At 38.7% G+C, this 26,432-nt stretch overlaps 1 protein-coding gene across 6 annotated transcripts; it reads left to right on the forward strand.

Moving 5' to 3' along the window:
• The first annotated feature begins 3,414 nt into the window (after positions 1-3,414).
• On the forward strand, positions 3,415-26,199 carry LOC130605792 (solute carrier family 22 member 15-like). 6 transcript variants are annotated; one of them, XM_057421559.1, is made up of 12 exons: positions 3,415-3,582; positions 5,436-5,582; positions 8,381-8,513; positions 9,190-9,354; positions 10,879-11,008; positions 12,765-12,986; positions 13,932-14,072; positions 15,807-15,892; positions 19,367-19,475; positions 23,815-23,887; positions 24,369-24,527; positions 25,497-26,199. In XM_057421559.1, exons 2-12 carry the CDS (start codon positions 5,457-5,459, stop codon positions 25,518-25,520), a joined length of 1,368 nt encoding a protein of 455 aa, XP_057277542.1. In that variant the 5' UTR covers positions 3,415-3,582; positions 5,436-5,456; the 3' UTR covers positions 25,521-26,199. The 6 variants fall into 6 exon arrangements, with proteins under 6 accessions (XP_057277542.1, XP_057277539.1, XP_057277540.1 ...); XM_057421556.1 differs by lacking the exon at positions 3,415-3,582 and adding an exon at positions 3,629-3,733; XM_057421557.1 differs by lacking the exons at positions 3,415-3,582; positions 25,497-26,199 and adding exons at positions 3,629-3,733; positions 22,770-22,845 and having other exon boundaries at positions 24,369-24,511.
• The last annotated feature ends 233 nt before the right edge of the window (positions 26,200-26,432 follow it).

Genomic DNA, 26,432 nt, shown 5'->3' on the forward strand with positions numbered 1-26,432 from the left:
AAGGTCTGGCTTTATTTGTGTTTTCCCTTGTTGTTCATTGTCAGCTGATGCTTGGCAGGGCACAATGGCATGATTAGCTTTCATCCTAATGATCCTGTATTTCTCTCTGCTTTTTGAATTTAGTTTAGTTTGGTTTTGAAGTATTACACAATCTTTTGAACTTTGCATGTAAGGAATTTTCAAACTTTTTTGCCTTAGCTGCTAAAGTCTAGCTTTTGCCAGTAAACTTCTTGGAAAAATGTTAAACAAAGAATCAAAAATTAACTTAACATTCTTTTTGGTTTTCAAGTGTAAAATGTAGTTCATGTCAAATTATGTAATCTTATGAACAGAGCATTTCCTGAGAAGTAACTGACTGCCACTAACAGGACTGTTAATATAGTGAAAGAAGAACCTAGAGGTCAAAGGTGCTTTAAAAGAGACTGTGTATTGCTAGTTAAACCATATGAAAGTTTCGAGCCTTTCCAAAATACATCTGAACTAGCTCAGATTTCTTAGCAAGAGCCTACTGTACATGGCAAAATACACATCTTGCGATGATGATTAAATCAATGGCCTCAGTTGCAAGTAAGCTTTGGTCAGACTCTGATTACAAGATAATTGCCAATATTAGCTACTTGATGCTAATTGCTTTGTTATCTGAAAATAACTGAATATTATCCAAGATACTTTTTTGCAAACTAATTTTAAAATGGACAGAATATAATCTGGTTAAACAGACCGGTGGAGTAAATGCTAGATGCATTTAACACGCTGTTCATGACAAAAGATGTGCTTTATTTTTGGTGTGGCTTTTATTAATGGGAAGTTGGTCTTTTAAGTATTTTTCTACGAAAATATGTATGTGCAAAGGTGATACTTTAACATTTTTCAAGAACTCATATTTTTAAATGCTACAGACCAGAGACTGTCTACATTAAAGTTAGTAGCTTTACAAAAATGCATTGTAAGCTTTAATTTTTATATTGTAATAATAACTTGCTGTCAAGTTGTTTACATATTTGTAGGAGGGAAAGCTTCATTATGCATTGACTTATCTTGATACTATCTTTAATAAATGCTGCTTTGAGTAGGATGCAGTGGATATTTTATTACCTGAAATACAATTAACAAAGCAATCACTGTAATCTGTATTCTGTTACTTATTACAATTATTCCAGTGCTGAAAGAACCACTCTGAACTTTGAAGAGACTTTGAAATTGTTTGAAGTACAAGTAAGCTGTCATTGAGGTTTTGCTGTGGAGCCTGATGCTGATTTAGACTTAAATGAAAGTTTGTGTGCTAAAGGCAACTTGAAAATGCTGTAGCCTTGCTTATTTTGATTAGATGTTCAATTCAGAGTAAAGTTAAAATAAGGTGCTTAGTCTCCCAAGAGTGCATAGCTTCCTGGGGACCTGCTGGATTTTCTTGGTTTTGGTGTAGTTTTTTTTTTTTTAATCAAACTATTTCTGATGCTAGCCTCTTTTATTGATGTAGCTTTACTGTTGTTTGTGCCAACAAGCAGATTTTGTTATGTATTTCCTTGTCAGAAAGAGTTCTTCTGGTATCCCAGAGGAGGAGATGTGTAGATGAACTTGGGCCTTTCCTTTTTCAAACCTCCCTTCAAGTAAGCTGTTAACACCTCTAGCAAAACCCAAGCAAAAAAACACTGTTACCACATTTTCTGGACTTTTTTTTTCCCCAAGGCTTTCTTCATATGGTTAATTGAGGAGGAAGACTTGAAAACTACAATTTACTGCAATTTACTGCTACTGTCTCCTAAGCATTATGGGAATACATTCCAGGAGCAAATACTGTAAGGGACCTTGCAGTAGTTCAGTTTCTAATGTCAGAACAATTCATACAGTACAAAGCCCCTGCCTCTGAAGAAACTGTGGGTGTCAGGGAACATTGCTGTTTTGTTTTTTTTGTGTTTTTTTCTTTTTTCCCTTTATTTGTTCAAACAATGTTCTGCAGGTAGCAGGAACAGTCGTGAGTGTGGGATAAAAACTGTGTTCCTGCTGTTTAACATGATGCTGATGAGACCTGCTCAGGGAATGATTATCTGGTGGTTCTAAAATAGTGCTGCTACATATGTAATTTTTTTTCTTTTTTTGAGACCTCAAGTTTCTGTATTTTCCACACCAGTGTGGAAAAACAGACCACTGAACATGAGCGGGAGCCTGACAGGTTTCTAAAATCAGTACACTTCAAAAATTATTTTCATACTTCCTGTAGATCTGCCCAGGAACAGAACGGAGCCTGTCTTGTTTATGGTTGCCAAGGTTCAGCAGCAGATTGTTCTGTTTGAATTAGGGTAGGAATCATGAAAGCAGCTGAAGCAGAGGCTATAAGGACTTCAATAAAGCCTAGGATTTCACTACTGCCTGCTAATGTACAGTGACTACATGGATGAGGAAGCTCAGAAATGATTTAGAAAGTCTTTTATCCACACTGTCACAGTTCCAAGGTAAGCAGCACTTTGACCCTCACCGAGCTCTTCCTGGGCAACATCTGTATGTTGCATGGCACTCACTGCTTCCTCAGTGAGGTGTGCCATCCCATCCAGTCTTTCTAGTAATTTTAGTTCTCCTTGGTAAGAATACTAAGGGGAGGGCATCCTAACTTACTGCCTTGAAGGAAAGAATTTCTTGATATGGTTAACTGGGGAGAAGGACTTACAACCCAACCCAAACCAAAAGCCCTGCATAAAGCTAGTGTAATAGTGAAGTTGCATCTTAAAATGTAATGCTAGAAAAAAACGCATAACCACATGTATTGCAGTCTTGAGGGAATTACACCAAAAGCTTTCCGTGCTTTTGTCAAACCCCTTTCCCCCAGGTCTAATTAATAATAGTTAATCTCTATTCTTAATACTAGAATTGCCAACTTCACTGGAGTTTTTCCTGTTGTCCATAGGAGGTGGAGCGTTGAGGTGGTGTTCTGCAAACTGAATGGGAGCCACAGGGGAAGCAGAGTATTTATGGCAGTTTAATTTGTTTTATTGAATAAGCAAGCAGCACTGTCTGGATCTGTAGGTGCCCAATTACCAGACCTGGCCACAGACAGCAGCCTGGGGAGAAGGCCACAGGGCAAAATTGACCTTTGTTAGCAAACTGTAATTATCTAGGCTAATTAATCCTGATGAAAAATCCTGCTTCTTTTAAAGTTGAGGTCATGAAAGGGGGAGAATTGCTCCGATTTTAAAACACCCCTGGAGCAGCTGCTGAGCTGTTCTGCCCTTCCCAGGGGAGTCTCTTGGAGCTCCACTTCGAGTGCCTTTTTGCTGGAGAAGAGGCCTGGCCATATCCGTTTGCATCCTACCTTGAGCAACCCGTATTTTGGTAGCCTTTCCTTCCTGGAGTAGCGGTGAAGACTGTTCCCCACCTGCTGACGCTCTGCACTCTGCTCAGCACATACAGGCAGTGATCCTTCCGGATCGCTTTTTAACTAATCGAATACTTCACCCCGTGAAGCGGCTGCCTTGATACTTGTGCCTAGCGCGCGGCTGCTCTGGAAGTGTCTTCTTTAAGCAGGTCCCTGCCCTCAGCTAGGGACGTTGCCGCTCAGCCGGCGGGCGCTTTGGGGCGCAGACCCCGCAGGTGAGGTGAGGACGGGTGGGGCGGGGCGGGGGCGCCAACTCAGCGCGGCGGCGGGCGGGCCATGGCGGTGGGGCTGGAGGAGGCCTTCGGGGCGGCGGGCGAGTTCGGCGGCGGGCAGCGGCGCCTCACCGCCTTCCTGGTGCTGCTGCAGGTGAGGCGGCAGCGGCGGGGGGCGCCGACGGCCGGAGCCGGCCGAGGCGGGGCGAGCCCGCCGCGCCCCGTACGAGCCGAGCCGCTCCTAGCGGCGTTCCCGCTCTTCGTGTTTGCTGGGGTTTGTTGAGTTTGTTCGGGGTTGGTTTGGTTTCTTTTTCGCTCCCGAGCAGCAGCAGCATCCTGCGGAGGGTGGGCAGCGCGGCCGCGGGACGGGCGGAGGAAGAGCGGGGCCGCCGTGTGTGTCATGGCGCGGGATGCTGCGGGGCACCTCTCCCGCGTTCGCCAGGATGCCCGTGCCCGTTCGGAACCAGCTTCCTGACCCGCCCGGCGGCGGGATGGGGTGCGGGTTGCGGGTTGCTGGCCGCGCCACCGGAGCTGTGCAGCGGGCTCGCGTGGCCTGGGAAGAGTGGCGAAGTGACCCTCCTGGCATTTCTGCGGCAAACAGCCTGGTGTACCCCCCTCAGGCTCGTGGGCGTTTCAGAAAGGATTTGGTGGGGTTTATTCCTTTTGCGAGTTGCTTTTCAACCCCCTTTCTCGCCCGAGTGCTTTTTTACATCTCAGATTGGCAGAGTTTGTGATGCTTTCCTTGTTTCTATGCCCATCATTTTCGCTTCTTCACTTCAAGAGAGCCTTTTAAGTGCGAAGTGGAAGGAAATGAAGTCTGACCGCAGCAACTGTGGGTTTGTTTTTTTTTCCCTTTTGCATCTCTTGTGACACGTGGTGTTCAGGGCCTGCCTTTAAACACCCTGTGTGCAAACACTTTCACTTGCTTAGTTTCTTCCTAATAACTTCCTCCTGCATTTTGAATCAGACTGCTGTTGTGAGGGAGGGAGATGGTGCTGTGTGCAGGTTTTTGTTGTAAGTTGTTTCTGGAGGAGTGTCCAAAGTAAGCACAGGATAAAGTGCCAAATTAAACCAAGGTCCAACTGAATGCACCACGCAAAGACTTGTGGCCCAATGTAGGGAGCCATTCAAGATTCAAAACTTTTCTATCAATGGTAACATGCTGAAAGTAACCAATATGTGGATATGCCTGAGGTTAGTTGTATTTTACCTTAAGCAAAAAAAAAAAAAAGATGTAAAGTGAAAAATAAAACCAGATGTGAAATGTGGAAGACATTCAGACCACCTTGACACCCATATTAATGGATGAATATTCTCATAATATTTTCTTCATGAAAATGGTTTTCGTTCCTGCATGTTCTGTTTTTTATAATGACCAGGTTAAATTTTCAGTCTCTGCAATGGACAGAACAAATGAAGACTTTTAGAAATATAACCTTAGATTTCTTTTATAGGTTTGTTTTTTGGTTTTATTGTATTTTTTCTTTAATAATAATCTTGATCTAAATGTTAGATCTCAAGATCTCAGCTATGAAACTATGATGAAGTTCTTAATACTTTCCTTTCCTGTGCCTGGCTGCAAAACTATAAAAACAAATGGAACAGCTCTGCCATAGGAAGGAGGGCATCAAGATGAAGTCTTCACTGAAAGTGTACCAGTATCTCTGGAGTGGTACCCGCTGCTCACAGCAGCCTCAATGACCACATCTGGGAATTTAAACACAGTAGACTGACTGCATTTTCTTTGTGGTGCTGGGTAAAGGGAAATTGTTAATTTTCAGTTTAATGAAAAGCATACAGTATTCTATAAGGTCTCTTGGGATTGTTTGGGGTAAATGATTGTGCCTTATTTTAAGGTATATGTGGCTTGTCAGTCAATGCTTATTGTGCTTGTGGGAGCTGTGCCTGAGTATCATATAGACCAAGGAGGAATTCCAGTGAACAGAGCTGAACTTGCCAAGCGTATCCATTTTGTGGACAACTTCACCTCTATAGTAACTGAGGCAAGTAATTCCATGCATCTAACCATTTCTTCTTGGGATTTGTGTCAAGGGTGCAGGATGTGCTGCCTGTAAAAGCTGAGCAGGGCTTAGTGTAATGTTTTGCTTACACCGTTAAGAGTTATTGGAACCCACCCCTCTGGCTCTTTTATTTCATCATTACTTATATACTTTGAGATTTAAAAATAAAGTATTATCTTTCCTAGCATAAATCTAATAATAATTTATATTAAACTTTCCGTATATTATTTATTTGTTTTCAGTTTTCTTTTATTACTAATGAACAAAGACATCACTAAAGAAGAATGATTATTTGACTAAAGTTTACAACTCTGGAATTTAGGATGAGTTCCTCCCAGTGCCTGTTTTCTACCAGGCAAAGGTTCAATTTGGTGTGTTTCCACAATCTGCTGTGGATGTAACTTTACCAGGTTGTGTTAATTTCCCACAGAAGATATATCTTAAAGATTAAAACTTGTATGAAAGTGAAACTCATGTACCACAGGTCTGTGTATTTTGATGTGTGGTGAAAGCAGGAGATGGAACAGATTGAAGTTTGCTGAGTGGGACAGAAGCTTGACCCTTTATCCTCACGCCTTATGAATTCCACGAGGGAGGCTGCATTTGTGTTTCGCTAGTCCCTGGGCTATAATCACTCAGGCAAGAAGGAGTGACCTAAGCATCACAGCCAGTGCCAGAAAAAAAGACTGCGTGGGTGGCTTGGCTTGTAGCATGAACTGTCAAGAGTTCTGCTGCTTGAATTCTTGGAGTGGTTGTCAGTAAACTTGGATAAGACAGGTTAGCACTTGCTGTAGCTGGTGCCAGATTCTTGCTTCCTTCCCATTATCCCAAATATAAGTGTATAATGTTTTTCTTGGAAAAATGTAGTGACCTGACATAAGGAGTGATGCAATATTGGATCATGTCCCCTGTTAGAAACAGCCTGTTTTCCAAGAACACCCCTCAGTTTCAGACTCTCAGCAAGATGTGTGATACAAGGTAGTGCTTAATTTATAATCAGAAATCAGCAAAATTTAACTAATACTATGTTTTTAAAGTCAGTGTCCCCATTTCCAAAATGCAGTCATTCTCAAGAGTTGTCAAAACAAGTTTATTTTGCCCTTAATTTCCATAACTTAAGTTTTTAAAAATATATTGCTAAATAGTCTTTTCATGGAGTCTTTAGATGCTGGCCAACGTTTTGCTGTGTGCTAGCGGTCTAGTAACTAAATCAAATTCCATGTGGATTTAAAGAGCTGAGAGGATGCCTATTTTGGTGATAGCAAAATTGGCAACATTTTTGTTGGCAGGCTACAATTAATTTTGACAAATACTTAACAAGTTCCTTTTGTGCAAATAAAATAGACACATGCTTTTACAAGTTATTCTTCACAGATTATTATACCAGACTTGCTGAAATCTGAGCATCTTCCAGCAACATGCTAAGTAGCACAAGTAATGGTTTGCAAAAGCAATCTTTTCTCTTGCTCTGTGTTGAGAGAGGAAGCTGCTTTTGCAAAGTTTATTTCCCTTATTTTGGTGATGTTCCCCAAAGTTCCCCAAAACTCTGAAGTGCTGGAACACCGAGTAGGTCGGACTAGAGAAAGCGTCCCGTAAACGTGTTAAATCTGTTCCTGCTACCAATGTCTTGCAGGTTGCTGGATGGGTAGAGCACAGGTAGCGGGTGGGTTGCTGGGTGGATGGAGCCACGTCTTCTCTGTACTTTGCAATTATGTGAGTTCCAATTGAATAAAAGCATATGTTTTGAGGGGTTGCCATAAGTAAATTTTCCAGTAAACACACTAGGAATTATTTGAAATACTTAGGGATTAAATATTGGTTTGGATAACATTTTGTATTAAATAGTTAAATTCTTTTCCTGGAAAATCACTTAGGGTTTTCTGATTACCATTCTTTCCCAAGTTCATGATGTCAGGAATGTTTGTAGTCTCAAAAGTGCATTTCTGAGTGTTGATTCTCCTTGTTTGTAGTGGAGGGGCTGCACAAGCTGCCTCTGTGCCTTGCCCCATCAGGAATCGCTGCAAGTTTCATTCCAACTGTCAGTTCATTTTCTTCTCACAGTTTTTGATCATGCTGCCTAGGTTTAGCTTTTGGATGAGGTAAAAGCACATTTTATAGAGAAACCCATCATTTGTTTCTAACTTCTGTTTGATTGTCAGTGCATGTACACGGTAAGATACTAACGTACCAATGAGTAGTTGATAACTACAAAACAAGGGCATCTTTCCATAATCCCTTCCAGCTTTTCTTCAAAAGATCAACATGTGTATGATGAGGAAGGGCACCAGGGATTACTCATGGTTCAGGAAGCAGAGCTGCGCAGCATTAACTCTCTAAGTACTGAAGTCTTGAACATGCGTTTTTCTTGTTAATGAATAATTTTTATTACCTGCTTATTAAAATAGTTAAGCTTGTTCAATGTAGAAATGGCTAAGCTAATACCAGTTCAGGCTTCCCTTGTTTTAATAACTCAAAATAGGTTGCCTTGCCAAAGCTTGGGAATTGGGGTACAACTAATCACACTTATGAAGTTGAAAGTTTATATTCTGATGAAATTTCTTGGGGAAGAGAAAGCAGAAAGAGATGTGAGAGTCTATTAGGGAAAAAACAGGACTACTGTTTGCTTACTTTGAACAAAATTTGAATTGGATATAAAGCAAGTGGGAAATGGCAAGAGAAGAATTTTAGTAGTTTTTGATAGGTTTTTTGTCTGTTTGAGGAAGTAAACAACTTGGTGTTGATACTTTCAACAATAAGGGCATTTTTTTTTTTTTTGACAGTGGTACCTAATCGAACAAGAAGCCTACAAAGTAAGCCTTGCATCATCCCTATTTTTTGCTGGATTGCTTATTGGAAATGTTACATTTGGCCCCTTGTCAGACAAACTGGGCAGGAAACCAGTGTATATCTCAGGTAAGATTGTTGAAAGGCTTTTCGTAAGCATTTTGTATGGATAACATCTCTTTGCTGCCTGTGGGCCACTCTACCTGAAGGCTACCCAGGGGTCACCTGCTGTCTCAGTAATACAGAGTCAACGATCTGTAGCAGCTTTCCACTTAGAGTAGAGCAGCACTAAAATTGGTGTCTATGACTGTGCTAAGCAGCATAGCAGTCACTAGAATATCAATGGGAGATTAAAAGTAATGTGTTTTTTGCTATGCCTGTCACTTTTGGAGCACCATATTCCACACACTGCCTAGACATATTGTTCTCAATAAAAATAATTAGCTTTTGTTTGGAGAGGGTGGAGGAAAATTAATACCTGAATACTGAACATCTTTAGAGTGTGTTACTCATATCCTGGGTTCTGTTTCCCAGCTGTGTTTGCAGCTGGAAGGGTGTTTTTGTTTAATGGTAACATCATCTCAAGAGAACATCATCTTTGGCATGGCAGACCTCAAGTGTGTGACTTGAAAATGATTGTAATTTTCATATGGTATGATTTCAGGAAGTCAAATGTGAGAGATGAGAGACAAGAGTACTGTAGACTACTCATTACAGTCAGTAACTGACTGTGGTCTCTGCCTTTCTTTTGAATTCAAGCTGTGCAGCAGAAGTAATAATTACTAATTTTATTATCTTTCTACAGGTCTATTTTTGGATGTAATTTTTGGATATGTCACAGCATTAGCTCCGAGTTATGACATATTTGCAGTTTCACGGTTTTTTGTTGGAATTGTGAATGGTGGAATGGCTCTCGTGTCTTTTGTCCTAACACAAGAATATGTAGGAAAATCATTTTGGTCATTTACAGGTGGGATTTCGGAAGGTTTAATCTTTTATTACTGTGCAATGTATTGTTCTGACTATCAATACCTTATATTTTATATTTGTACCAAGGTTGTCAGGTTGTAGCAAATCAGGCAAGCGTGGTAAGATAGATCCAAGCTCTTTGTGTGGGAAAGGTACACCGACTAAGGAAGTGGGATTGAGTTTGATAAATAGCAAAATAGAGGGTTTTAAAAATTGGTACATTGAGTCCTAAAATTTCTCAATTTCTACAGTGCATTATATTAAAAAAAGAATATATGCTTTGGCAGATTCTGCCACCTTCTGAACAACGCTGTATGGTATCTTGGGGAAGGTATTATTCAAAGTGAAGGTTCCTGGGACCATGAAATGACTTAGTGCCTGGGTAGTGTTTTTTCCACTGCTGAATGTGCTGACCATCCAGTGTTTTTAAATCTCCTTTTTCATATGCCACTGCCAAGACTTAAAAAAGCACATCAGAGTGCTGTAAAGCTGGAGTAGCTCAGAGTGTAACGCCCTTTTGGCTAGCAAAACATGGGGAAAAACATGGTCAAAATACTGAGTTGCTGTGCCTGTGAGCATGTTTCTTTCTCTCTCGTTTCTTCAGTTGCCTTATGCTACTATTTTTCGTATTTCTTCTGTGGACTCCTGGGGAGTTACGAGACAGTTGTGGTTCATGTATATCTTCCCACTTAAAGTACTGAATTTTCTTCTCCTGGGTTTACTTTCTTGACTCATGCCCTCTTTCTCTTCTGCCCCTCATTCTCCCTTGCGCTGTTGTTTCTCTTGGCTCTTGCCATCCTTTCTCCCTGCAGGGCCAGCATGCTGATGGACCAAAACCACAGTCCTGCTGCTTATCACTCGGTGCTTTATTCTAGTTTTGCTCAGATGTTGAGAAAGAGGGGCTGAGCAACTGACGAGGGGCTGAATGACGGGGAGGTGCTGCGTGAGCTCAGCTTTGTTAAAGAAGCTCTCCTAGGTGCTGGCTGTGAGCTAGGCTTTGTGGGTGATAGCCAAGAGTTTCTGGGTTAGTACAAGATCTCTTGTTAGTCTGCAGAGGGTTTGTTTTTAGGCTTCTGGAGTTCAAGTTGATCCCGTATTTTTAACACATTTATTTGTGCTTGTTCTTCAGAATTCTGCTGCAATAAACCTCTGGCTTGCAGCTGGTTTTGTACTGAACTGTCCTTGAACTTCTATAACTTCCAATTTCTGTGCCAGCTTGCTACCTCTATTGAAGATTAACTTAATAGGCCAAAATAAATCATTCATTCACAACACTTCCTTTCCTCTCCTCAGGTTTTCTCTTTAGGCTGTAGGTTTCTGTTTGTCCCTTGCTCTTTCCTATGTACCACCCTATATTTTTGAAAGGGGGATCCCCCCATATATTATATGAAGTTATTCTTCATTGGGATTGCATATTATACTTAATTATAATATATGGGTTAGGGTTCTTTTGTTTTGTTTTTTTTTGTTTTATTTTCTTTTGCCGATGGTTTCTGTAGTCACTATTTTGGTCTTGTATTTTCAGGTTCATTAACTAATTTGACATTTGCAGTTGGCATTGCAGTTTATGCTTTGCTGGGTTACTGTGTAAGAGAATGGCGCTACCTTGCCTTGGTATCGAATACCCCAGGGGTCATCTTCCTTCTTCTTTCTTTGTAAGTGATTCATGTGAATTATAATGATAAGAAAAAATATGCAGCAATTTAACAGTTACTTTTTCTTGTCATTGTTCAAGGGAGTGGTGGATGACATTTTTCTGTATGGCTTTATGAACCAAGTAAGAGCAAAATCATATTGTGGAGGAAGAAGTGGTTTTAAATGAAGCAGGTCAGGGTTACTCAGAAGACAGGCTTTTGTTTCTGCATGCTGTTACAGTTGTGGTGGCCAGTGTTGCAAAGAGCAGCTGTATGCCAGCTGTCCAATAAAACTTGATTACAGATCTGCTTGGGGAAGGGAAGGCCTGCCAGAGGCTGCGAGCTGGAGCATCAGCCAGGAACACTGCCTTCTGCCAAGAAAGGGTTTCAGTGCTTGAGAAGTTTTGGAAGTGATCCTAGAGGGATTTTAGAGTTTCTTTTCATGAGACATATGTATGCAAAGGGAAATAAATGAGAGCACTTGGAATTGCCTTTTTAGCATGATACTGTATGTATCTGCTTGCTTTTGAGGTCCCTTGTGTGTGTTCCTAGCACTGTTGTGCTTAGGTGCTCCTATTCAGAATTCCTAAATTGGCATGAGCATAAAAACAATTATGAAATGCATCAGTATTTAAGGAACTGCAAGTGCTTAGCTTTGTCTTGGCTGTGTTGTTACAAAATATTCTTCTAGCATATCAAGTAATATAACTTGTATGCTTCTGACACTAGTGAATGCTGTAGAAGAAATTAAAGTATTGGTTTAGTGGGTTGCCTACACATTAATACAGGGAATGTCTAGCATACAGCACAGAAAAAAACCTCTTCTAGTTTTTATTTCATTTAAAAAAAATTCAATTCTTTTTTAGATACATCTGATCTTGAAACAAATGATGTTAAAGAATACACAAAAAAAACACCACTCCCCTGCTTCCTGTAATCAAGGAAAACAAAGCCTTTGGGCTGAGGAAGGAAGTTCCTCATAATGTATTTTCCTCTATGGTATTCTGTTTCTGGTGAAGTAGAATTACTTCTCCCAAATACTAAAAACATTAGGATCCTCCAAAGTATTGAAAGCTTAGTTTGGTTGTAGGATGTATATTTGTTAAGAGTACCAGAGAAAATGAAGGTTCACTTAAAAATAATCCATTATTTTTTTTTACGGCTCATAAAAGTAGCAGCACACTCTCTGGCCTAAAAACCAAACCAAAACAAACAACCCAAAACAAATCAGGAATCATGAACTGAAGTTGTGGTAAGTAAGGATATTCTGATTATACTTGAGAATAAGAGGTTTCCAACCTAATGTGGGCACCAGTGAGCTGGTACTGGAGCCTGACAAGTAATTTCCCTGTAAGATTTCTTTCTTTCTTCACTCCAACTTGGAGCCTTCCCATAATGGAGAAGCTCAAAATACACTTCGTGAAAACAAAGTTTTGCCTGGGCTGCTCAGACAGTTAGGTTGCAAGATGCTTCCTGGATAATGCTAGTGTAGCATTTCCTAAGAAGTCAGTTCAGGAGAAGTCAACATTTACATTTAAACTCCTCTAGCATGACTGAGTGCTTTGTGAAGCATCTCCAACAATCCTTGTCTAAGATGACTGTATAATTATCAAGTATGTGGAATTTGATAGGCAAAACAATGTCAGTGGAATGATTTCTCAGAATTTTGTATGGATACTTTAAACATTGATTTGAAAAGTGGAAAGATTGACTTCAGTGAGTGCTGTGTTAATAGGAATGAACTTATCATAGTTGATTTTCTGTTCTTTCCTGTTAGTATGCTCCCAGAATCACCACGATGGTTGTATTCCCAAGGGAAAATGGAAGAAGCTGAAGATGTATTGCAATATATTGCCCTTGGTAATGGAAAAGAGAGATTAAATCTGAAATTAAAACCAAATGCAGGAACTTTCAGAAAGGATGTATCAGCACCTGGTATCCTAAACTTAGTAAAACACCCTGTCCTTCGGTGGCAAACTGTTATACTGATGTACATCTGGTATGTAATAACAAGGTACTGAGGCTGTGACTGAGTCAGGCACAAGGAAGTGATTAGAAGTTTTCATCCTTTTAAAAATCCTGTCCTCTAAATCAAATTTGTCAGTTGGTGACAGACAATAATAATCTAAAATGATGTGTTGTAAAGTTGATGTTTCATTATTATAGCTGTTGTGTTTTATGTTCAGTGTTACTTAGAAACTGCTTCAAACCCTCCTAAGAAGTAATCCGATGAGAACATAATATTTACATTGAGTGAAATGAGAAGCTGAAGCAGGAATTACTGAGAGGATGTGGATTTGAACCACCCTTAGTAAGAAAAGAACTATGTGGGTTAGACAAGAGTAGAGATCTGCAGCAAGAATAAGCATTAACAGCCCGAAAGCCCATTACACGGGTTCACTGGAGTAAAACCGGAGGCAAACAAAATACAGATTGCATAGATTTATATTAGGTACTGTCTTGAAAAGCCAGTGTTGCTTTCTGTGGGGTGGGGATGTGTGGGCATAGTTCTTTCCAAGGAAAATACAATAGGTTTGTTGGGGAAGCCTTTCCAAGGTTTGCAGAAGATACTTGGTGTTAATCAATGGTTGCAAAGGAATCCCTGGAAAGAAAACTGTATGTACAACAGTTAAGCATCAGCTGCTTACAGTTACTAGCTTTGCTGAATAACCTAGGGAAAAAAGGCAAGCTAATAGGAAATTCTGAAAGTTGTGCTGTGCATATGGATGCATGCTTTTTTTTCTTTCAAGAAGTTGCTTTTTTAATTAAACAGCAATTATTCTCTTTGCCGTGTTTCCCTTGTGGGGGCAACTAAGAGCTCTCTTCCTAGCAGGTAACTCAATGTAACTAATCCATAACTTGGCATAATTTCCCTTTTAAATACTTTCTTAGTCCTAAAGACAACTTACGTTAATAGTGTAACTTCTGTGGCTTTTTTTTTTAGGTATGTCTGCAGCTTTGTGTACTATGGACTAACTTTAAATGCTGGTGAATTAAGAGGAAATCTGTATTTAAATGTGGCTCTTTCTGGTCTTGTGGAAGTTCCAGCATTTCCTCTATGCCTGTTTTTTATTGAGAAATCCTGGTAAGAAAAGCTTATTTCCTAGTTTTCTGCATATATTTGTTTATAGCTTAGAACAATGTTAACCTTTTTCTGAGGAAGAAACTTCCCTGGTTTTCTAAACAGTGTTGTTTTTTTTTAATTTTTATTTTTTTAATTTACTCTGCTGCAGGGGTTTCTGCAGTTGGTACAGAAATGGGACTCTGATTTTTCTGCCTCTTCTCTTTTTTTTTTAGTTTTGTTCATCTTTGAAAAGCTCATCTCTTGAGTAAATCAAATGATTAATGTTTTTAAAAAAAGCTTGGTCTTTATGGAAAAAAAAGTGAGTAGCCTAGTTATTTCAGTATCTATAGCTTAGATAGATCTCTTACATATTTTATTCAGAATGACTTGTTTTTGTACTGCCTACCAACTGCAGTTGAAAGCAATTTTTAGCATTGGTCATTTTTACTTAAACTTTTCAAAGAGAACTTCGAAGTGAGAGCCATTCAGTTTTTATTAAGGTAGAATGATTGATTACCTTGTTATTTTCATACATTTCAGTGCTATTTGGAGGCCATCCTTTATGTGGGTGGTTATTTCCAAAGACCAAACAGTCTGGCAACCCAAAGCTATTCAGGGTTTTATGTAACCTTCAGTTTGAGTATCTTTGTAATTGGTCTCACTGAGATCAGTGGCAAAAATCCTATTTTCTTCAGTCAGGTGAGGATGTCACCTTTTCAGTTTTTTTGGGCAGTAAAAATCTGTCATCTTTGTGAAGCTAAAAAGGAAAACAACCAGCCAACCTTCACCTCTAGCCCAAGAAGCCTGAGTCAAGGACACGCATTTAAACCACGAACTGCACAAGTCCTTTTCTATGTCTTTTATTTCCATCGTAATTTGTCAAATTAGTTGTAAAATGAAATCTTTTGGTTTCCTGAAAGGATGTGTGTAGTTTTAGGTGCTTAATGCAAAACAATGTGACAAGCCAGCTGCACCATTTTCATTCGGTTTTTCCTTAAAGTGTAGCTTTTTTGTTGCAAAAATATTTAGAAATATTACTGTTTGTTATAGATAAGCTGTGGTTCTGCTACTGTAGGGCAGTAGTTAGAAATAGCTGTGAGAGTTCCCAGAGTAACAAGCATTTATACTATTTCTACATGCCTGCAAACTGTTACTGTGAATATCTCTATTTGTGATCCTTTGCAAATAATGATGAAATAAATTGTAATATGGCAGATGTGGAGATGGACTGATGGTTTTGCATCCCATTGTTGTCTTTTAAAGCAGTAGGCAGTAGAAATAACCTTTGCTTATTTCTATGCATATGCTAGACAGAAATGCATACAAAACAGCTTTACTGTGTGTCATGACTATATATTTATGTAAAGTTGTAAAAGAGAAACACAGATTAGGAAGCATTAGAATTGCATTTTCTTGACCAACATGAAATTTGATCTTTGTGTGTGTGCACCGTAGTACCCTTTTGGTGATAGGGTCCATTGCCTTGCCCATATAGAGAAGAAGAGAAGATGGAGCTCTTGTTGCTGAAGTAGATGGGCTCTTCTCAAGGCTACATATTCAATAGCTTGAAAATCAGAGCTTTGCTAGAAATTAGAAAACTTTTGTGGGAGGACTTCAGTACCAGAACTAGGAAAATAATGCAAGATTTGAAGCACTTACCAAGTTACAATAGGTTAAGTTGGTAATTGCAGACAAATTGAAAGTATACTGTGTGACTTTGTTTCCATCTTTATCTGGATGCTCTTTTGCTTCTAGGTCTGGAAGACGTAAAACTATGACATGTTTTCTGATATTTGCAGGATTTGCCTGTATATTTACCATGTTTGTACCAACAAATGCAGGTAAGTGTGTAATGCTGCTAAAGTAGATGTTTGTTAATTTAGATAAAAGCTAACAAAACAAATTAATGAGTATTTTGTGACCAAGTATATGAGGGCCTAAAGGTCTAACCATTTATACCTCTTTCTTCTGGGGCTAGTCAGGAAGTCAGGCTCTTGTCTATATTGCTTTTAACTTGTTGCAGACATAATTTGATCCTGTTAGTTGACTAAGTTTGTCTGACTGCAAGCCCTTGGCTCTTTGAAGTTTCTGTCTCAAATATTGTCATTGCCTTCATTTATCACTATTAAGCAGCTTACCTTAAAATACTGAATTTAATAGTCAGACTGCAGTGCAGTGTAATGTTAGTTAGACCAGATCTTGATGATGTGGGATGCTGAGCTTAATTTTAATTTTGTTTTGGTGGCCTGTAATATTTATAGGAACAGGAATGGAGGTTTTCCTGCATTAGAAGGTTATTTCATCATTACAAACCCCAAACAACTAGAAAGCGTTAAAAAAATAATTTGGCACTTGAAAATTAGAAATGGAAGACTTGCAATATGGAAGTAATGGGGATGGCAAGAAGCGTGCTGCCTTTCTCAGTCTCATGATGCGTATTCCTGTGCTATGCAGTTGTGAGGACACGTCATTGTAACATGGAGTATCATCGAGTATATTTCTCATCTCAGAATACGATGTTTTTTTAGCATTGTCAGTAACACATGTTCGGTTTTGTATTTTCACTTTCCATTTCAAGTACAGTTTTTGTTTACTAATACTTAGGTACTGAAAACTCCTGTCTATATGACACTAACAGAAGTGGTTTCTTGTATGTTTTTTAATACTGCATCAGTAGAAATTCTTTAACCTTAAAAGTGTTTTAACTGAGAAGCACCAGTGATGTTATTACAAGGTAGCCTTCTGTAGGTTGTGTTTATCCCTAACAGTGGTAAATGCTGTCTGGCATCCAGTTCAAGCTGATCTTAGAAAAGTCTCAAGAAGAAAAACAGAGAGATAAAAAATGCTGTAATCCCGTTTGCCATGCTTGTATTAATTCAAGTCCTCAGATGTTTTGCTGCACCTTTTATTGAGAGTTTTTTTTCCTTTGTTTGAACAAGTTTGCTCTTTGGGCTTCTTTTTATGTATTTTAAAACAAAATAAAAGCAGTAGTGACTAGTCAGGATAGGGTAATAATTCTTGAAGAGTTGCTAAATTTCAGGAAGTCTGTCTTTTCCAGTTGACTTAACTTTAACCCCATTAAAACATCTTACTTTCCGCTATGGTATGAATAAAGCTGGTTCATGGCTCAGAGTGATCTGTGTCTGTTAAGTAGAAAGAAATTCGGCTCCAAGCATGATGATGATGGGTGAGGATTGTTGCATCTCTAGTCTGATGCTCCTATCAGTAAGGAGAACATTTCTTACATTTGTCTAAGTCTTCATTCTTCTGAGCAATAAGATCCTTGATTTTATTACAAGGGATTTAAGATTTTAATGAGAGATTGGGCACTTGCCTCTCATGTCTGTAACTTTCACTTGATTTGAGAATCTGATAAAAGTAATTTTCCCTGTGGAATAAACTAATAACGTTGTTATTAAAGATCCTCAGCTCCCTCTTACCTTATCACTTAGAACTCATCAGTTAATTTGTGTATCAGATTGGAAGACAGTGAGGGAGAGTGACAATGGAGGGGGAATGGAATTGTAATACTCTTTTTCAAAAGTTGCTGTAAAGCATGAAGACATTGCTTTTTGTGCCTGCATTATGCTATAGCAAGCAAAGGAGACTTCTAGCCTAGGGGTACCTAGATTTTAACTTTCAATTAGATATATCTTCTTATGCTGAAAACATAACAACTTTTTGTGACTTTTATTGATACACTTTTCACTGAAAAAGGAAAGAAAATTTGCAATTCTTTAACAAGAGCTGAGGTGTAATTGAGTTAATGTCAGGTATTTCCTTTTGCATTGAGCGTGACCCTTTCTTGGTGGATATTTTTTCTGAAGTAGATTTAAAGACTTCCTTAGTTTTAGAAGTACTGCTTAAGTTTCTTAAAAGAACTTTTACTCATGAAGATGACAGCCAGAGGATGAATCCACATAATGGCACTGCAAGTGAGACTAGTAATGACATAACTCCTATTCCATAGGGTCTTAAACATCAGCATCTTTGTGACCATTTGTTTTCTCTGCAAGAATTGCAAAAAATATGTTCCAAGGCTCTGAGGAAAATGTAATGTCAATGTCTGGGCTTACCCAGGGAAACTGATGTGCAGAGGTTTAACACAGATTCTAATCCTGCAATAATTCCCCATGTGGCCAGCCTTCAGCCTCCCCTGAGGGAGGGAACCTGGAGAAGACTACATTTTAATTTAAATTTGCTCCTGACTTTGAGTGCTAATTTCTCTGTCTAGAACAGACTCTTTCTTCTGTTTTGATAGTAAGACCAAAACTTCCTAAGTGCGCTAGTGCTATACTTTGAACACATAGATGTGCAGTGTGCCATTTAAGTCTCCCTGGGAGAGAAACAGCGTATTTTAAAACATGTTTGAGAATTACAAATCTCTTCATCATTTCATCTTTGGTTGACGGAAGAAAAGGGATGTCCCAGCTTTCTGACAGTACCCACTGAGGCTCTGAGGACCAGGTTTACACCTCTCCACCTTGTGATTGTATGCAACACTCCACTGCGCAAAAGGGGAATTTGGCTGAAAATGTATCTGTTTTGCTTGAATTATAGAAATAATTGCCGAAATGCATCACACTTAAAAACATTAAATAAAGTTTCTGGATTTCACCTTATGTACAAATGAATTTCTGCTTTGGTTGAAATAGAATCTGACTTGATCAGATGAACAGAAGGGCAAAAATTAAAAGTCAGTTGAGAAGCAATCAGATTTTCCATTACTTAATCAACATAATTTGATCCAAACCAAAACATGCTGAACTTGGTGCTGAGGAAGAGAACCTGAAATGCAGCTAATCAGAGTGTTCATTCTTTCTTATTAAAATGGATGATGCAAACACAATCAAATCAGGATAATGAAGGACAGATTTCTTTCGGCCTTTAAATGATGCACGCTTCAGTTTAGCCAATGTAGCTCTGTCTAATAGAAAACTGGGCTGCATTAGCACTTGTTCTTTTAAGTCCCAAAAGGATGTGAATCAAGTTTTATGGTTTTAGTCTAATAAATTAAGGAGGCAATGATGTCTGTCAGAAGATGCTGTTACCTGGTAAGGTATTCTGACTGCAGAGCTGGAAGTCTTAGTCCTTCCATTTAGAGCTGTGATAGTTTTATACTTCCCCTGCCAAAATGGGTCCAGTTTTCTTGGTGCTAAATATAATTTTATTAGCAGTTCTGATTCTAGCTGTTAAAATGGTTGGGAAGAACTGAAATACTGCTTTTCAACATAGTTAAAAAAAAAAAAAAAAGAAAGTAAGAAACCAGACTATTTATGCTTGTTCTGTTTTTTGTTTTTTGTTTTTCCTGAAAGGTCTGCTCTTCAGTTCTACTTTGTTAGCTTTGTGTGGAAAAATGATGGTCAGTGCTGCTTTCAACATCTTGTATATTTATACATCTGAACTGTACCCAACAGTACTGAGGTAATTACCAGAGCTTCTAGGTAAATGAAAATACTTTTCATGCATGGTGGTACTGACCGCTGTTGTGCTTTAATATTTATCTGTAACGACTTTTACCTGAAACAGCTATATGAATTCTTTCTGTAATTAAGGCAGCTTGACAGGGCTTTAAAGGTTTTTTTTGTATCAGTCACACATTTTGCACCAATGCAGTTTCCTGGGCTGTTTGTGGCACCTGCCTTTAGCTTTGAATGTGGAACAAAAAGAGGAAAACTAGCTTCTTACACTGCTGTGCTAAGTGCTGTATTTCTCATTTATACTATTGATTTTGGAGGATAAAATCACAGGATGCAGAACCAGACATAATTATGTGGTGGAAGTATATGCTGACTTAAGCATAAACATAGACTACGCAGTAAGAACTATTTACATTACGTCTCTATACTTGTATCTCCCGTTTCATTATGCTTGTTTCCCTGCTGAAAAAAGCAAGTGAGGATCTGTATCTTTGTTATTTAATTAAATATTCATAATGTAACTCATTTTAATAGTTTATGTATGACAGTAATTTGCTTTATACCATGTAATTCATGAACAAGTGGGCCAAAACCTTATTTTTCATAGTTCTTATGGACTCTGTGAGGTTACTCTCTCCTGTTGTCCCAAGATAAATCTGAGATAAGAAAATACAGTACCACAGAGTGTTGTTCTTCTCGCCCCATCTCGATTCAACATGATTCTCTGAACTGTACTCAGTGTCTAGAATTTGAGCCATATTGCACAAGTTGCTCAAAAGCAGCAACTACAAAACTACTGCAGAAATGGAGTCCTTCTTTAAAGACAGCAGGAAAGTTGAAAGCTGATGTGGAGTAGGAAGGTGTTCCAGCTGGTGGATGTGTCCTGTAGCACTGCAGAAGCAATTAAAGTGGTGACATAAATCACTTGATTCTAGGACACTGAGGTCTTGATGGGGAAAAGTATGGGGGTGGGGTGTGTGTAGATAAAAATGTGAGTGACTCCTTGGATTGGCTTTTTTTTCTCTTGCGAGGTTCACAAATTGCCATATGTTCCGGAAGCATACAAAGCTAGACTCTGAATACAGGTTTTGTGTTTTGCAATCAGACTTGTGAGGGTGGAGGTAGATTGTCTGTTTTCAGATACTGACTTGTGGTTCTTGGCATGGATTTAGGTTTAATATGCAAGTCCCAAACACACTGATGGAATTTGGGTGTGGGGGTTTGTTTACATTCTCCCAGTCCAAACTTTTGTACTCTTCTTGAAGTGGGCAGTTTTTGACTCTTCCTGTCCCCTCCGCTTTTCTGGAGTTGAGAATCAAGAGAAATAAATCTCAAAATATTTTAATATTTTGATAATTTTAATACTTTTGCCTGTTTCACTGTGTTTCCATACGATGCTGTCTTCCTAAGTCTCACTGGTGTTCAGTGCTAAGTGTGTGGCAGCTCAAACCTAGCAGGGATTTCAGAAGTGTGTCTGTGCGTTTGAAACAAAGTGTTTGTGATTAGGAAGATTTTTTTTTTTTTTAATTAATCGAGTAAAGGGCTGTTTCACTTGAGAATCCCCACTAAGGTTCTGGCAAAAAAAAAGTAACTTTGTGTGTCATACACAGACTGACAGTGGAGAAAATGCAATAAGGACAGTACAAGAAGTCGCACGCTGTTAGACCACTCATGTTTAATAATGTGGCAAACTGTTAATTTAAACCGTATGAGAATGCCTCGCGTGACAACTTACGTGTTTTAAAATGTTTGATATCTCTGGTACTGTAATTGCAAGTATGAGAGTTTATGCAAGAAAATCATTGGTGGGCGAGTGTTTAATTTAAAGCGAACCACCAGCACCATCTGGTGGTCTTTGCCAAGCTTTGTCCTGATCCCGGCGTGGCTCTGACAGCGGAGCTTAGGCCCCCCGTATGAGGAGACATGGACCATTCATAGCCAGTGGAGAGGAGGTGGAATGCACTTGTTAATTTTTTTAATTTATTTAATCCAGTTGGATGTTTTGCAGGAAAATTAAATGTCTCCAGTATTACTGCTCCTTATTTAAAACTTCCTGCTTTATCTTATCTTAAGTTACTGCTTTATCTTACTTATCTTTTTAAGTTAACTGATACATGGTGTAATGACAACTACACCTCATGTTAGAAATGGGGAGGTGCTGCAAGCTGGAAACTGTGTATGTGCCTTGGGCTTTTTTTCTTTTTGATGTGTCTTTAAAATACCTTCAGGAACAAAAAAAGTTAAAAAAGAAAGAAGTTAAAAATACCATTGCATTTTGGACAGAAGGGAAGACCTTGTATTTGGGAACAAGATGTAATCATAGCTCTAATAATATAGACTTAAGGCCAAACTCATGGTTTGGTTTCTTTTCGTTGTTTGGTTGGTTGTTGCGTGTGTGTGTGTGGGGGGTGTGTGTATGTGTGTGTTTTTGTTGTTGTTTTGTTTGTTTGGTTGGTATTGTTTTTTTTCTTTTTCCCCATGCGAAAATGATTGATGACATCCTTATATGTGATGAGTGAAACTGGAGTGGGGCCACTGGACTGTCTTAGGGTAGTTTTGGAAGGCTCATTTGCTTATTTTCACAGTGGGGAAACTATTGTGTTTTCACTTAATGTCAGTGGTAGCAGGTAAAGTTTGTACTCCCTTAAAATACTTGCCGTTTTGATCTCTGGTTGTCTTTACAACCCACAGTTTTTTTTCTGCTGAAATACCCCTCGAGGAGTGCCGCATGGCATGTGTTCTTTGGCAGGCAGCTGCAGCAGGAAAAACTGGTTTGAGCAGAGCTGTGATTACCCTGTTTGTAGAGCTATTTTGGCTGGCATTAGCTCAGCAGGGTGCTCCATGGGATTGTAGGAGCACATGCAGTCAGTCAGGTCTAGTAGGTGCTCTAGTGAGAGTGGTGAAACCAGGGCAGTAAGGTAAGACTGGGTGGTCAGATGTTGGCCGTGCAGCATCTCAAGAATACTTGCTAGTAGTTCTTGGGCAATCATGCATTTTTCGTTTGGATACCATGACATTCTTCTGCATAACCCAAATTGTGGAATTCTCCATCTCTGGGTATGAACAGGCTTAGGGTCTGTGGGAAGAATGCTTCTAAACGAATGGTTCACACGCAGACTGGTGTGTCATCTGTTCAGAGATTTTGTTGACAGGGGAAGATGCTTGACCTTGTCTTTTGGGGTTTGGCTTTATGTTGCCTTAATGTGAGGAAGTGTGGGTTGCGAATTCCCTTTTCCCAAGAAGACCTGATAAAAGCGAAGGTTGCTTTGTCTTTTTTATTGTTGTTTTATTTTTATAGCAAAGTCACTCAAAGTTTCTCATTGTCAACCGCTTCCTTTAACCTGTGCAAAGGGCCATTAGGAAGGGATGTGCAGGTGGGTGATTTTGGTATGCTAGTGACCCACGTCACCTCTCTGTTTGTCATCTTTAATCCTGTTACTGTCTTTGGAGGAGAAAAAGGAAACGGGGTGAGCCAAAGCAGCTCAGCTCAGTGGTGTGACTGAGGATGATGATGACGAATGAGAGGAAGCAACTGAGACATGTAGGCAGAACAGCAGCCACTGTGAGCTGGTTCTTGCTGTCTCAGTGATGGTGCCAATGCCAGTCTCTGAAGGAGCTCTTAAATACCATATTTAGGAGTGATACAGAGATGGAAGATTTCTGTATTTATCAGGAAGTTTTTTTATTTTTTATTTTTTTTAACTTTCTTTGAAGAGGATCCTTGAAGAGGCTCCTGCTGTTCTAACCTAGGCTTTGATTGTCACAGTCTAGATGGGATTGTTTTAAACTTGGCTGAAAATTGAAGGGATTGCAGAATTCCACAGCCCCTCTAGTGACACATCTGGCCAGATGTTTGCAGGTTTCACACTGGCAATTAATTAGTTTCTGTTTGGAGGTAAGCACTGCTGTTTCATCTGTGCAACCTGAGGTGGCAGAAGAGAGGCTGATAGTGACAGCCTGAGTTAGAGCTAGCATTCAGGATCTTCCGTCTAAAGATCCTGCCAGGTTTTGAAATCATGCCCCATCCAGCACAGGGATGTCCAATTAAATTGCCCTATATGGCAGGTTGAAAAATCTCTCTGTTCAAACTTTTGTGAAGGAGTGCACAACAGGGTGGCTTTGTGAGGGTTTGAAAGGGTGTGATTCACCTTGCTAGCAGATACTCTTAGAAAATCTTCACTATAACTGGTGGAAGCCTTTGAAAAACTTTTTTTTTTTAATAAAGGCTATTGATAACTTAAAAAATGAAGTGTAAGTTGGTTCTGGCAGTGCCACCACATGTTCATACGTGATTCAGTTGTGTATTCTGAAACTACAAGTCTTTCACTCTTTGTTTGAAACAGAAATGCTGGCTTGGGTATCTGTTCCATGTCTTGCAGATTTGGAGGCATTTTGGCTCCATTTGTGCCCTCTATGGTAAGATTATTTTCTACTTATAATGTAACTCAGATTTATTAAATTGTCTCGAAAGCACTTTGCTGATTTTTTTTTTGTCTTGAAAAAGATTTGTTTTATGAAAAATTAAATAGCATTCACTCAATTTCAAGAATTAATGAACAAGATGTATAGAAATACCTTGACTTCTGTCCTTTTTGGAAATTAGATAATGTTCTGTGTTTAATATTTCATCTGTTAGTGAAACGATTGTCATAATACATTCAATACTGCTAAAGCTCACTCAGTATCTGAGTTCTTTTAGTAAACAAAATTTTGGTGTGGGGCTGTTTCTGTGAAATGACATTTATTGGGGTTTTTTGTTCTACCAGTATATGAGTAATTGCACAGATTGCTGGAGTGAAAAGTTGTAGCCTTCTGGCTTTGACTGGAGTTCATATGGATCATATATTTTAAGAGCAGGAAATAATGGTGGCTTTTTACTATGAATTTTTATTTTTAGAAATCTCTTAGTCATTCTGTACCGTTTGTGGTGTTTGGAATCACTGGACTGTCAGCGGGATTCCTGACTCTCCTTCTGCCAGAAACACTGAATAAGCCAATTGCTGAAAGCATTGAAGATCTCCAGAGCCCGAAATACCAAGTGCTTAAAAGTAAAAAGGTAGAATAATTTTTCTTTTTTCAACTGTAGCTTTACATTATTTCCCCCTCTATCTTACGTGAGCCTACTATGATCTATCCATGAGCCTAGTGTCACCTATACGTGATCTATTACATAAGCCGATATGATCTAGTGCATGTTGGTTAGATTATGCATGCATGAATGAATGAAGTAAATGAAGTTTTGTAAAGTTGTTTCTCTCGCATTCAGTGGAGATTAAATTTATTCTTTATTTGGCTCGTAAAGATGAAAAGGCTGACACCTGTCACCTGTATGTATTAAATTATATGTAAATTAATGCTATTTCCTTTCCATGAAGGAAAAGAAATTGTAGAAAGGCATTCTGAAGTAGTCAGGAACAATATATTTGGCAACATTTCTGGGTTTTACAGTAAAACAACTAGGCATATTTTTCATATATTGGATTGTGCCTGTTTTGTAGTGGAACATAATCTATATACCTGAGAAAGTGTTTTATCCTTCATTAGCCTCCTGGTTAGACACATTTAAAGTATTTTCCTGCTACTGATATGCACTAAATAAAACTTAGGCAGAGGGAAATGAAAGTTTTCTTTGTTTCAGCAGGTAATAGAATAGAAAATGTGAAGCACACCCCCTAAGTTTGGGAATTGCTTCCCAGAATGATTAGTTTGAAAAGAAGGGGAGGGAGATGGGAATTCCCAAAAGAAAGGAGTTGTTTGCTTAGAACTAAGTAAGCTTAGTGTAGATATGTTTCTTATGTTTTTCCTTTATATGCTAGCTTAATTGTCTGGTAATGCTACACACACTATTATGCTTGCTTTCTTAGTAATCTGCATTCAGTTGGAATGGGAAAAAGATTGAGTTTTTAACTTCTCAGTTTTTTAAAAAGATTTCTCATTTCCGTATTTAATATTAACCTATAAAACAAGACAAGAAAATCAGACATGCAAACTGTTTTCCAATAATTATTTTTCTTCTGTCTGACAGGTAGTGTTAGAAGAAAACACTTAAGTTTCAGAAGGCTTGTCTGTTACGGAAAATGCAGTGTCCATTGAGAAGATGCTCTAACGGTTGAAGAGCAGATTCTTGCTCTATGTATCTGACAGGAAATGTTGGGGCACTTGTGTATAATGCTGTTTGTAGCACGTTAAACAGTTCTATGTGGAGGCAAATTGAGAAGATGGAAAAAGTTGATCAAAGCTTGTGAGAAAAGAGATGACAAATTGGTGCATTAATGACTTGGCATGCTGTAGATGTTTGGACTTCTTTACAACTCCTTAAAATGAAGCGTTAATTTATTTTACAAAATGCAATTGCTTGCTTCAGATTAAGCTCTGTAATTGAAGTTATGTGTATAATTTAAAATTTAGATAGCCTTATATATACAGGCAAGCTGTAATCGTGAAAAGTAACAGCATCCTGTATATACTAATTTTCTCTACAGATATTTATTTTTTCCTCTAAATTACAGTATACCTCACAGTGTGAAGAGACCAAAGATTTCTATAGGTTATTTGCCTTAGTGTATCTAGCATAAGAAACCTGGATAGGAAATCTGAAATGTGTATAAACACATTTTATTGTGGGAGTAAATAATTTAATACAGTTGTACATGAAAACATATGTAAAGCTAAAAATAATACTATATTCGAAAAATTATGTCAGGTCTTTCAGAGGGACATTTAAAGGAGAGAATGAGTAACTTTTTAGGCAAATTTAATTGGCGTTGTAAATGTGGAACTAGAAATTACTGAGCAAGTCATATATTGTGTAAAAATATGTAATAATATGTAATCAAATACATTTTGCATATGAGTTGGAAATTGTTCCTGCAAGAGGGGAGGGTATGTTTGGTTAACAGTTAATACATTTATGTTGAAATAGGTGCATCATATGTTATAGTTTTCTGATAGGCAACACAGT

This window comes from Pezoporus wallicus, unplaced genomic scaffold, assembly GCF_028554395.1.
Source record: "Pezoporus wallicus isolate ANWC-B61680 ecotype Strahan unplaced genomic scaffold, APGP_CSIRO_Pwel_v1 contig_4816, whole genome shotgun sequence".
NCBI lineage: Eukaryota > Metazoa > Chordata > Aves > Psittaciformes > Psittacidae > Pezoporus > Pezoporus wallicus.